The 13,605-nt window shown below is 37.1% G+C and overlaps 1 protein-coding gene across 1 annotated transcript in view; it reads right to left on the reverse strand.

Moving 5' to 3' along the window:
* The window catches only part of ROCK2 (Rho associated coiled-coil containing protein kinase 2), a 102,043-nt gene that overhangs the window by 51,841 nt on the left and 36,597 nt on the right, over window positions 1–13,605 (reverse strand). Inside the window, exon 2 of the mRNA XM_080616318.1 lies at window positions 5,179–5,260. Coding sequence (XP_080472444.1) covers window positions 5,179–5,260 — 82 coding nt within the window. The remainder of the gene's footprint in view (window positions 1–5,178; window positions 5,261–13,605) is intronic.

Raw genomic sequence — 13,605 nt, forward strand, 5'->3', positions numbered from 1 at the left:
ATGTGAGAATGTCATCACATATGACTCAGTTTTCTTCGTTTAACACAGGAAAGGACCAGGAATCCTGGATAGCAAGAGGATTTAAAGACAGCTTTTGATTTACTACTCGAAAATGGCACTATAACCTTTAAACAAATGAAGCTTCACTTTCTGAAACGGCAGAGTGTTTGGATCATCACTGACACCTGGTAGCAAGAATGTGGCTGAAGCTTACAAGCGCTTGTGAAAATGGAATAAATACCTCAACTAGAAGAGTAAAAGGGGGTGGGGAGGAGAAGAAAACCAAGCTTTTCTGCTCCTAGAGGGGGAAAAAAACCCATATTCAGGTTATTTTCTTAAAAGTTACAAAGAATGCATATCAGGCAGTTCTGGGGCATGTATATATGAGCAATAAAAATGCAAGGAAGTGCAATTTTATCTACACAGAGCAAAAACAGTCAGTCAATGAGTGCTGTTATGGAGCACATTAAGTCAAAAGCTGCTGCCCTAGGCAAAAGTCTAGCCAGAAGTTAAACTGAAGAATGGCCAGGAACGCTGCAATCCCACACCCGCCCAAGACCAAACGAAAAAGCACAACAGAAAGACTGAAGTAATTAGGGGTGCATACATATTATCTGGTCAAAGGTGTGTGAGTAACAAGAAGCTGCTGGAGACCTTACAGAAGCAGCAGAAACTAGAAGGCATAGTCTCCCTCTCCAGATAAAGAAAAGGGGACACAAGAAGTACTGTCTTGCACAGATGAAAGGAGTGGAAGATACAGAAACAGAAAGCAACAGTCCTCTGACACAAGAAGACATACCTCTGACTCAATGAAAGTAAGCCTGACGGCAGAACTGAATTTCTATCTACCAAGTACCCAAATGAAAAAGTGGTTAATAACTCTGATGAGTAAGTTGTTTATATATCTAAGACATTCTTCTTAAACACTGTGGTTCTAATTCATGCTTTGCTTGAGAGAAGTTGCTTATTTGATACCTCTCCCATCACTAGTCTTACCAGAACAGTATCATTAAGAATGGAATCAGAGCCTGACCTGCAGAGGTGAATGCAAAGACCTGGCAAGGAATGGCCTTAATGAAGCCAAAAGAAAACTTTAGGGGTAATTAGCTCCTTAATTCAAGTTCCACAGTGTACTAAATTGCTAAGATTCTTCTTTGGCATCTAACATTTTATCTGTGTCACTGACAGGAAGCATGGAGCACAGAGAATTACAGTCACGACAGGCATTAACACCATACCAGACAATGCATTTCTGCTGCTAACCGCACAGCTGGCACATGATTCAGCAACTTCCAGCAGTGAAACAAAATGTAAAGGAAGGAACCAGAACTGTCACTTTTGCAAGAATTTAATCTTAATAAATAGATCTTCTAAGTAAGCATGACAAGAGAAAAATGGCAAAACAACCTTCCAGGATGTTTATTCAGGGATTTAGCAAAGCTGCTGCACCAGTGACATACCTGTACTAAAAGTTCCTTCTACTGTAAATACATCCCATGCCATTAATACTCAAGAAGTTTTCCAACCTCCAAAACATCAGCAATTAATTTTAACAGTAGTTTTCTGTCCTGGGTTCAGCAATAGCAGTCATTTTTTCTCATTTTTAAGCCTGGGCTTAAACCATGACATTTTCCAATTTTTGAGTGATGCTGGATAACACATAGGATGTCACTGACCCATTTAGGGAATCTAGGCTTCTAGACTGTACCTGTTCTGTTGATGGCACCAGTCCATGTGCTGTTGCCTGGACTTCCTCAACATCCATTCTTCATGCCCCTGTATTTCTCATAATAATATTATAAATTATTAAATATTTTAAACTGTTCTTTAAAACTGTTGCTTAATTATTTAACTCTCTGCTAAAGGAGTTAACTTTCTGTTAAAGAGTTAACAGGCTATGTAGTACCTGCATGTGAAACCACCACAAAAGGCACATGTCACTAAGATTTATCAAATCTCAAGATGCGAGAAAAAGTGACTTGGAAGAATTTACTTAACCTGTTGCCATAGCCGAGATGACAAGAAAAAACCAAAAGGCCAAGAAAGATTTGTTACACCAAGTCCATGCTGGAAAGCTCAAGCTTCTTTTCCATAATAAACAAGCTAGTTTTTGCTCTCAGAGGACTACAAGATTCCTCTCATTGTTTTGGGAACTAAATATTACATTATGCTTTCCTGCCTCATGAATACTCAAAAAAAAAAAAGCAGCAATTTAACCAGAATCCTAACAGTTGATTAAAGCAGTAGAGAAGAATGAAAAGGAATGGTTGTATTACATGAGATACTTACATGCCTCATGCTCTACTTTGGTTCAGTGCCTTAAAGAAAGTCGTAAGAAATAAGAATACTAAGGGAAAGCAGGCAATGAAAGAGTTTCTTGCATATTAAACATGTGAAGAAGCTGCTTTGGCAAAGCAGTCACAGACACAGGATACACCAAACTCCTACAGCATGGGCAATTAATAAATTGTAGCTTTGTGACAAGAGTTAAAACATTTGAGTTTCAGCTTGAAACTATGACTTGAGCTGAATACCAACGTCTCAGCTGAGACACAAACTACTTCATTTTTAAATTAAAATAAGCTATTAATAAAACTTTAACCTGATTAGTAATGACTTGCAGCAAGTCTGAAGTAGGGTGTGCTCAAACTCCTGGGAATATGGTAGGAAAGAAAAATTTCCTTTTCAGTGTTATTGTGGAAGAATTAAGTGAGACTGGAAGTGTGATGATTATTGCAGTGTTCTCCATAATTTTTGAGCATTTGTGCAATACGGATTAGAAGAATCATAAGCAACGACTCTGCCTCAGCTGCTTCACTTTGCACTAGAGAGCTAGCTCTCAAGACGGTCCTCCCACCTCTCTGTGGTTGCTTCAGGAAGCCTCAAGGAGGGATGCAGGCTCCAGGCCCTTGGCACAGACTGCTCATCAGATTCTGTCAGAATCTTTTGATGGTAGTTCTCATCTAGGCATTTGCTAAAGCCCTTCAGATGCTGAGAAAAATCAGGAGAGACAAGAACTCGCTGTTCCTTAACCAAAGAAAGCAACAACTTACTGTTCCATAAATTAATACAGTCCCAAATCCAAGACAGCGAGAGGCTGCAGCAAGCACATGTACACTCTTCCCTTCCCACTGATACTTGCTATACTCAGAAGAGCTTCCAAAAAGAAATAAAAAAGCTATGGGTTCAGCATCTTTAAGTTGCATAGAACAACAATGCCAGTAAGAACCCAGATGTCCTGTCTTTTCTTGCACCTAAGCAGCTCCATTGTGCTAGCACAAGTATCAGTGCAGAAAATGAAAATCAGAAATTGGTTTTTGCTTTTCTTTTGCCTGACTAGTTCTAACAAAAAGAAACAAACCAACCATCCACCCCACTCTTTGCATCAATTTTACTCAGTTCCCCAACCACACAAACACCTGTGTCAGAGAGGACTCTGACAAAAATCACTGTTGGCAGGACTAATTCTTTCAGTTGCAATGCCAAAATATTACCAGGTTCAAATTTTTACAAAATTCTCATTTCAGAAATCATTTTTTCTTTTTTCTTTTCTTTTTTTAAGTGTAAATTACACAAGATCTGCAGCACTATTTTTCATTCTTTCCTATCCAGTATAGAAACAGGAGAGAAGTCACATGGGTGATTCTTGAGAGAAATGCACAGCCTCACAATGGGTGAGCCAAAACAGTCAGCTCTTACATGCTTTTTCTAAAGTTCAGTGGGTAAGGATGAAGCGCATCCCTGAAAGCTCTTAATTAATTACTGTGTATTTTTCTTTTAATACATCTCAGGATTTTCTTAAACTAGTATCTGGCTATTTCAACTGTAAACTGTCAGCTGGTTTTTAAAAAAAGACAGTAATAAAATTGTGAAAGTGTATTTTAGGGTTTCAGCCATTGCTGGTAGCCTGCAGGCCACATCAGATGAATAATAAGATTTACTACAACAATGGGAAAGAACCTAGATTAGAAGGAGCGACAGCCTTCAGAAAAGGGAGGGCAGACAGCAAGAATGTTCAGGGCCTGCAGAAAAAAAACAACTGCTCCCAAGGTTGAGTTGTTTTCCCATAATTGCTAGTTTTGATGGCAGAAGATAATGGTCTTCTGATTAGAAAAGTTTCTAATTTTGTTCAAATGAAAAATAGAGTAATAATGTAAAGGTGAATCAGAACAGCCCATGAAAGTTACCAATACTGTCATTTTTTGTTCCTGTAGATAGGGCTTTTCCCTCACATCACACTACAGTGGACAGCTGCAGGTAACAAAATTACTTACAATTGCTGTTCCTGACCCTTTCTTTCATAAATATGTGCTTTAATTCCTTTAAAATCCCAAGGTATGCCTCTCCTTTCTAATCTGCTGTTTCTTTCTTACTCTGTTTTCAGTGACTTCTCCAAATGAGACTTTACTGGCAACTGTAAAGCTGTATGCAGCTATGGGGCTCTGGTAAACCTCATGGAGAAGAACTGAATTCCAAACATAAGAACTCACCACAAATTACTACACCAGCCACCATTTAATCGAGGAACATGAGTGGATATTCAAAGGAGTCCCAGAGCAACGGAGGGCAGACAAACATAGCTCTTACCAGTAAAGTGTTACTCTATTTCTCTCTTCACATTTTATAGCAAAAAATCCACTAGTTTTACAGGGGAAAAAAATTTGTTTATATACACAGATAAAAAACACTTTAAAAAGACAAAATACAGTAAGTCTTCCATTTTCATACACTAAATAAATTCCAAGATCCTGTCTACAGTTAATTTGGGAAGAATCACAAACATTTACACAAAGGTTCAAAAATGCACCAACAGATTTTAAGGTACAATAATTTAGTCTTAAAAAAAACAACAGAAGACTTCTCTGCTAGATTTAACAAGACTGTATAGACAATGTTGACATTTTTAGTAATTAAATCCTGAAGAATAGTAACTGGGATATGTTTTGCAAATAACGTCACTGCACATACTTAAGATAAAAAAATAACATAAAACCAATTTTTCCAACTGCATTTGGAAAAAATGCAATCTACAGCTGCTATTTTCCAACATATTTTCAGCCATACAATCGCCCCCCAAAATAAAATTTCTCTGTAATAAAATACTACTGCATTTCTGACCACTCAGCTTCCTATGGCTGAGATCATAATGTCATCACTTAAGAGCCACTCGCAACTTACATCTATTTAAGAAATTATCGATGTTCTTGTTCTTCCTCAGTGCTGGATAATCCAGGTCAAGGACCAAAGAATTCAATCCATCCTAGAGAAAAAAAGAATAAAAACAGAAAACTTGAGTTCTAAAGTCTTAATTAAAAACTTTCTTAAACCTACTGCACTGAGACTGATGATACATTATTCCAGCATGCATTACACATTCCTAGTAGGCAAATCAAACAAGCTCTCAAGTGTGTTTATAAACCACCAAAGGAGCTAACACATACGGACTGACTCCAAGTTGGTCTATAAACAGTACAGACATTACCACAGATTAGTGTGGCACTGGACTTAAATTGGAGTATTAATCTTCACCGGTAAGTAATCTTACTCATTAAACACTGATTTAAGATAGTTGAGTCAATCTGTGTTCTTACTTCTGTTACACTTTTCCCACGTATTCAAAACCTTCATGTTTGTATTACCCCTATTATTGCTTTGATCACAGTCTCTATCTTCTCATTCTCAAAAACCATCTGCACATTCTTCTTCTAGGAAGCAAGACAGAACCTAAACTTAACATGACAACTCACGACATAATTCAGGCTTACAAGACTAGATTACTTTTTCTAAGCCACTCAAGAGAAGACAAGCCAGAACTCCGCATGCCATTCTGCTAACAATTATCAATGCCTCCACAGAAACCAACTGAGATCTCTTAAAATGGCAAGGGATGAGATCACCAATATCTAAATTAAAAATAGTATTTTAAATGCCTGTTACAAGACTTCTACCTTCTTCTACCTTCAGCAACCCAGAAAAACTTAAAAACCTGCTCTTCAAAACACAAAGCCCTTTCTAGTTACACAGGGAGAAATAAAAATTAGTTTCAGATACTAAGAAGAGCCAGAGACTCTGTTCATACTCAGCACTTCCAGTGATCTGGCAGCTTTGTCCATTGCTCTAGGGGCAAAAGCCTGAGGCTGTTTCTTCAGGTTTTTGAGCCTTGCAGGGCATCAGAGAGACTTAAGTCAGAGGCCACATCACATTTATTAATAGGCTGCCAATAGAACTAGGCAGCTTTTCAGTCTGCTTAATAACTGATGCTACAGCTAAAAACCTGCTGATTTATTTCTATTTCTATTTATATAGAAATAAATATCTTATTTATATCTTCTATCTGAGAAGGGGTCATTTTTTGCAAATGCCACTAAAATTTTTAAACTCATTCTAATAATGCATCTACACAAATAGAGCTCACGGCAAGGCCCATAATTATCAAATACATTTTAAATGCCAGACTGTCCTAAATATGCACATACACAGATAAAGGTACCTCATGTGTGGAGAAGTCACTTTTCACCACAGAAAGAATTAATGATTAAGCACAGCTTAAAATTTAAGTTATTTGACTGCAAATTTTTTTCTTTGTTTTTTTTTTTAATTTAACCTAACAAATGAAAGTGTCTTGGCAAGTGTCACAGACAAGCTGACAAAGTACACGTTAGACAAATGAAGTGGATTAAAAACAGGCTGAAAGACCAGGCCCAAAAGATTGTGATCAGTAGCACCAAGTCCAGCTGGAGGCCAGGCACTAGCAGTGTGCCCCAGCACTAAGCACTAGGGCCAGTACTGCTTAACATCTTCATTACCTTCATTACATCTGCTGCGTCCTGCAGACAACACTAAACCAGGGCTTAGGGGGTGGCTGACACACCAGAGTACTGTGCTTCCATTCAAAGTGACCTCAACAGGCAGGAGAACTAGACAGAAAAGAGTATCTCAAAGTTTTTCAACAGGAAATGCCAAGCTCTGCTTCTGGGTAGGAATAATGCCAGGCACCAAGTACGGGCTGGGGGCTGACAAGCTAGAGAGCAGCTTTCCAAAGAAGGACCTGAGGGTCTTATTGGACAAGCTAATCATGACCCAGCAATGCATCCTCGCAGGGGAAATAAAAGACCAATAACCTCCTGCACTGCATTAGAGAAAGCAGTGTCAGTAGGGAAACAGAGACGATACTTCGTCTCTGCACAGCACTGGTTAGGACACACCTGGAGTGCAGTATCCACTCCTGGACTCCCCAAACCAAAAAGGCAGAGACCTAAATGAGTGAGTCCAGCAAAAGGCCATGAAGCTTAAGGCACTAGAGCATTTCTCACAAGAGGAAAGGCTCAGAAAGCTAGTACCCTTCAACCTGGAGAAGACTTAGCGCAGGGGATCTCATCACTGTGTACCGATACTTGATAGAGGGAGCGACGAAAAGGTAGTGCTCACTGACAGGACAAGAGAACAATTGGTACAAGGTTAAAATATATGAAATTCCACCTGAACACAACATAATTTCCTGTAAGGATTATCAAGCACTGGAACAGGTTGCCCAAAGAGGTCATGGAGTCTCCATTGGTGGATATATTCAAAACCTGACTGGGCATACTCCTGGGCAACCTACCCTAGCTGGCCCTGCATTGAGCAGGTGTGCTGGACCAGACGATCTCAAGAGGTCCTTGTCAACCTCAGCCATCCTGTGATATACACCGAAGGTATTTACACTGCCACAGAAGGAAGAGGTGAAATTTTACACTTTGATCTATTTAACATGAACTGCATTATGAAGGTCTTGTATATCATGTATTAGAACTTTCTTACAAAAAGAAACAGAAAACAGTGTTAATAATCAAAAATGAAAGACAATTAAGAAGACAGAGTTTCTTAATTACTTTAAGAACAATATTTATAGGCATTATTTCAGCCTTGACCACAACTGCTCCTGCATTAAGGATAAAGGAGTGATGTACTAGGCCATGGTACTCATTTTTCAGGTGCAGAAGCACCTGGTCCTAAATTGAATGACATTTAACAAAAAATACAGTAAATCCAAACCAAAGTAAAAAAAAAAAAAAAAAAGTTTAATGTTTATGGATTACTCACTGCATGAATTGCACAGGAACTGCCCAATAACCTGAACAAACACAATGGAAGGTACTGACTTCAGGTGACTTCTTATAAAATAACGTAATAGAATCTGTAATGCCAAATCAGCAAATACTGCCTTCAGAAAAGGGTATCTCTTTCTATAACACAGTGTGTTAGCAGGTATGTGCTTCTTCACCTTGCAACTGCAGAAAAGAACCATACAGAATGCCCTGATGGAGAACAGCTGGGCCACCTTCTATGATTTTACCTATCACAATGATGTCTCAATTCCAATTAGCTGGTAGCCTACACACCACACCCAGCTCAAACACCAAATATGACTGGAAGCTACACTTTCATTAACATATTCACAATATAACTGCATTAATATATTACTGTATTTTACAGTATCAATTTACAGTATCAAAGTAAGGGTCTTTCTTACTCTTTAGAATACCTTAACGCTATTACAGTTTCACAGTTAGTCCTGAACGTATTTTTTCTGATGAATTACAGTTCTTGTTTCTACTGCACAGACTGAACAATAAAAACTAGCTCTCTAGAGCTCTGAGCACCTTCTTACTCTCTCTTCACAGTCTAACACCTTATTTATCATTCCTTTTATATTCGACTCCCATTGCTATTGAAACAATATTTTAATGTTTTAATGATGGCTAACAACTCTGTAGACATTTTAAGGGAGATGTAAAAGCACTCTGCTAACGTGAATCAACAATGCATATTTTTTGTCTTTGTTCTGGGGGGCTGAGGGGAAGAGACAGAGGAGCTAGTCACCTGATATTTTAATGCTTTTTATGCAAAGGTATTTTAGATGTTGACTGAGTAAAACATTTATAGTGTGCTTTACTTATGCACAAAGTCAGGGAAAAAAATAGAATTATCATCCCCAACAGATATTTTAATAAAGTTGTATTAGAAGGTCCAAGACAATCATAGCTTCCAATTTAAACTGAGCTCTATATTATCATTTCAGAGGTCACTGTTTTTCCCCCACGTCATTTTGATTCCATGGCCTTTTTGTGGGCTATAAATATCGAGAACCATATTTGCAGCTAATTTTATTAGCTCTTTCTGCCTCCTTTTCATGGACTTCTGGAAACAATTTTCACAAGTAGCTATTAATGAACAGAAATTTGAGAACAGCACAATTGCCTGTTCTCAACTATTTGGAAGTGTCCTACCTCTTGAGGACAGTCAGCTACAGCTGGCATCGAAGAGAGGTGATTAGTATCAGCACCAGGAGGAATAGAAAGAGTGTTAATTATTTTTATCCCTGTGAACAAACCTTATTATCACACTCTTTTAAAGACAAGATTTTAACCTCTTGAACATAATTTTCAGGTAAGGGATTTCAAGTTCATATCAACGTGTAGGTTATGAAAAACTTGTTTGCACATTAGCATTTTGTCAAGAGGTCTTTCCTTGAAGCTTTACATTTTCATTAAGGATCTAGTTTACATTATTTAAGATGAAAATTATGCTACAATTAAGAAGCTGGGTCAAAAGATTACACAGTAAACCAGATCATTCAAACTGAAGAGAAGCAATCCAGGAAATGACATCTCCTCTGTCTCGGCCTCACAGATAAGTCACTTCAACCAGGAAACGTGTTATTAAAGGGATTTCACTGTTCGCTTCCTCTTTCTATTACAAAAGGCCCAGAAGCTAAAAGGCCAAAAATAGCAACTTCCAAACAAATGCACTGCTGGTAAAGACAGCTCTGCCTCCATCAAAAGCCTCTTGCTCATGCAAACATGCCAAAATGTTCTCCACAAATCGTTTTCCAAGAGAAAAGTCCAAACTTGATATTTTTGCAACATCCTCATACACCAGGAAAAGAGCTCCTGGCCACTCTTGGCAGCAGACACCATCTCTAGAGACAACACAGAAGCCTGGCTTTCCAAGCAAACAGCCTGCAGTGTTACAGACATGAATGAACTGAAGAAAAAACAGCTAAGAAAAGTTCATGATACAGGAACTAAATATTTATGTTCTCCTGTGACAAAAGGGACAGCAATAGGGAGAAATAATGGCAGCTGCTCAGTAATGAGATCGATGTTAGTTCCAGGCAATCCCACTGAAGCCCTCACCACATTAAATCAGGCTGTGCTATTACAAATTTCTGAAATTAAAAAATGTATTTGAACCTGTCTAACATTGATATGCCCATGTAAAAAGGGTGTCACAACAGCTTTGGCTACTGTGATTTATTCCTCGCTTTCACAATGAGAAAAACATTAAACTCAGGATGACTAAAAAAAAAAGATGATTGAACAGAAGAGGTATCAGTTGCTTCAGGAACCAATTCATAATCCTGCAACAACTGGAAAACATGAGAAGCATGATTCAGTGAAAGATGTCTCTTCCCATGGCAGACAGGTTGGACTAGATGATCCTTCAAGGTCCCTCCCAACCCAAACCCATGCTATTCTATGAGAACTTCACTAAAACATTACATATAAGAAAAACAAAACCCTATTGCTTTTCCATTCCAAACCCTCAAATAAAATTTAATAAAATTTTATTTATAAATGCAGCAGAAAGGAAGGATAGAGAAGTCTGTAACTTCAGATTACATTTTTCTAACTTGACCTACACACTTTTAAGGCAGAACTTCCTAAATCTATGCACACAGGAACTATCTATCTAATGACTTCACCAGCATTAAACCGCCACTACGTTTTTCCATACGCCAAACGGACCCTTAAATAATTCTGGTCTACCTTCGGATACAGGGTGAAGAGATCAGTAAGAGCATACAATGCAAAAACAACTGAAAGGTTACATGTAAGGCAAATATACCATTTTCCCCACTTTATACTACTACATATCATTATGATATGTTGCAATTAATTTTCCCCTCACTTTAGCATAATTAGTATGTGAAGAAATAATTCAGGGCATGATAATGCAGCCAACATTTACCGCTGTAAGGTCTTGCAATTCTAGGAGTTATTTAATAGTTCAATATTAATTAACAGATTTAACAGTATTATGTACAGTTTAGAAACGTAAAAGCAACTGTTGGCCCACAAATATGTAACTACCTAACAATAGGTTTTACTTACAATCTGATTTCTGCAGATGAAAGTAAACAAATATTGAAAATTTTAAATGGCTGAAAGGCTTTTAATGTTGCCTGCTACTGAATAAAAGCAAATTTTTCTTCATCATACAAGCAATACTCCTCAAGGAATGTCATGTCATGTGCTACATCCTACATGTGGATTTTAATGGTTTTATAAAATTTACCTTGCTATTATAGTGTCAAACTGTTCCACTGTAAGGATAGGATGATAACAAACCAAAAAGAGCTTCATCCTTAAATACTAACAAAATAATCACAAAATTGTTCAAGATGCCACAAGAAGAACTTTAAGGAACAACACAATGAAACAGCAAAAGCTTGTAAATAAAGATCAGAAAGGCAAAGGTGTATAACAAGTTGTAGTTTACAATGGACAAGAGGAAATAATGGAACATATTTTATATAAGAACGATTAAAACAAATGTCCATTAAGAGTTAAAAAGGGCAAAAAGAGAAGGCTTAAATTTTCCATGCTTTCTTCAACATTTTTTTTTTTTTTTTTAATGTTACCTATGTGGATGTATTTACAAGAGATAAGAACAAAATAATCCTAAGGAAAATCACTACATGTGAAGAAACATGCTGAGGAAGCAAGATCAACTGAAATTCAGTCTAAAATTTAACTTAAGGAGACTGTCTTAATCAATTTCCTTTGAGAATTCAGGAGAACAGGAGAGGTTATCAGGACTGAAAAGGACAAATGAAAGAACAACTGTAACGGGGTAGGGCTTTCCAAACTACATATCAGAATACTTGGGGAGAAGGAATTAGAACAAGACATTAATCAACTTGTAAACACCCAGAAGATTAACATTCAGGGTCTTAATTTTTTATTTTTTTTTTTTGTATTCTTCTCAAAAATGGAAGTGTCATGTAGCTGATTTCTGGCAGATTATATAATGTAATTCATAAAGCAAAGCCTCTTAACATACAAAAAAAGCACAAGACTCACCATTCCTGTTAGAAAAGTAAAAAAAAATATGCAGTATAGGCAATCATGCAGAAAATGTCCAAAAGACAATTATCAGGACTTCAGTAATTATCAGGACCTGGAAAAGTGCATAAAAAAACATTCTGCCCTGGATCTGTCCTGTTCCAGCTCTACAGAGTATTTTCATTACCACAATAAAGAACAGAATAAAAACCTGCATCTATTAAGAGCAAATAAAAATCAGCAAATGATATCAAGCTCAGTCTTCTGAGCATCTTTTTATTGCATTTAAATTTATCTCCAAATGAAGAAAAAAAAATACAATCAGATACGAAAAGAGAAGAAAAATCCTCACCAACATCTGCTTTTGAAGTAAATTAAAGGCACAGAACATGAAAATGGGAATAATGAATAAACAGGAAGATAACAAAAAGACACAAGGTACAACAGACTAGACATTCAGTCTAGGATGTGTAAACAGGAGGTGCATTGTATAAGACCTCACAGGGAAATAAGGTTCTTCTGTAAATAAAGATCAGAAATCATATGCTGGTATTGTTACAGACTAAGCCAGAATATTGCGTCCAGCTTTTTGCATCCCTACACAGAGGACTGCAAAAGACAAGCTGGAAAAGAACTGAAGGGAAGTTAACAAGAGCACGGAAGTGATCAGCAATTTGTGCTAGGGAAGACTGTCGAGACTTGAGACTTTAATCTCAAAAAAAAAGGTTAGCCTAATGAGACAGGACAACTTTTTTCAGAAAAGAAAAAAAGCAGTTATGAGCAATGACGATGGACATTTCCGCACATCCCCAGAAACAATGTGAAAAATGAGCTTATTTAATGAAATTAGTGAAGATTTACATTACAGATTAGGAAAAAAATCTAAATAGCATTAGTGAAGTACTGACGTAATAAACTTACCCAATGAAGCTGAGAAATCACCTTAATGAGAGTTCACAAGTTAGAAAAATATTTATCGCAGTAGATGCATCTGTGGATCCTACCTCTGTGAAGAAGACTTAACTCGTTACATCCTAAATTCCTTGAAAGCCTACCTGGAAACTCTTCATAAATTAACTGAAGAAACAAACAAAAGCAGTAAATTAAGCCAAAGAGTGAAAACTGAGAAAGAGAAGTAGACTATGAATATACAACTTAATCTCTAAAATATTATTCACTTAAAAAAACTCCAATGGATTGACACTTAACCATTACAAGAATGCACATTTTCTTCCCAAATCAGTTCTTGCTATTTTCTCCTTAAGCCTTAATAAAATCAAACTAGTCTTGTGTGTCTTGATGGTTATCACTGTAGCCGTGGAAAGTTCAGTAGTTCAGCATAACGTACTTTCATGTGAAGTCACTGTACATTTCCAGGTTCTTCAAAATCTACCTTTGATTTTAGAATTTGTATTGTTTTCAAAAAATCACTGTGCACCGAAGCCCAGAAAAGCAAACCTGTTAAAATAACAGTGGAGATAATTTCTGATTTACT

The sequence above is a fragment of the Psittacula echo genome, assembly GCF_963264785.1.
Source record: "Psittacula echo genome assembly, chromosome: 4".
Lineage (NCBI taxonomy): Eukaryota > Metazoa > Chordata > Aves > Psittaciformes > Psittacidae > Psittacula > Psittacula echo.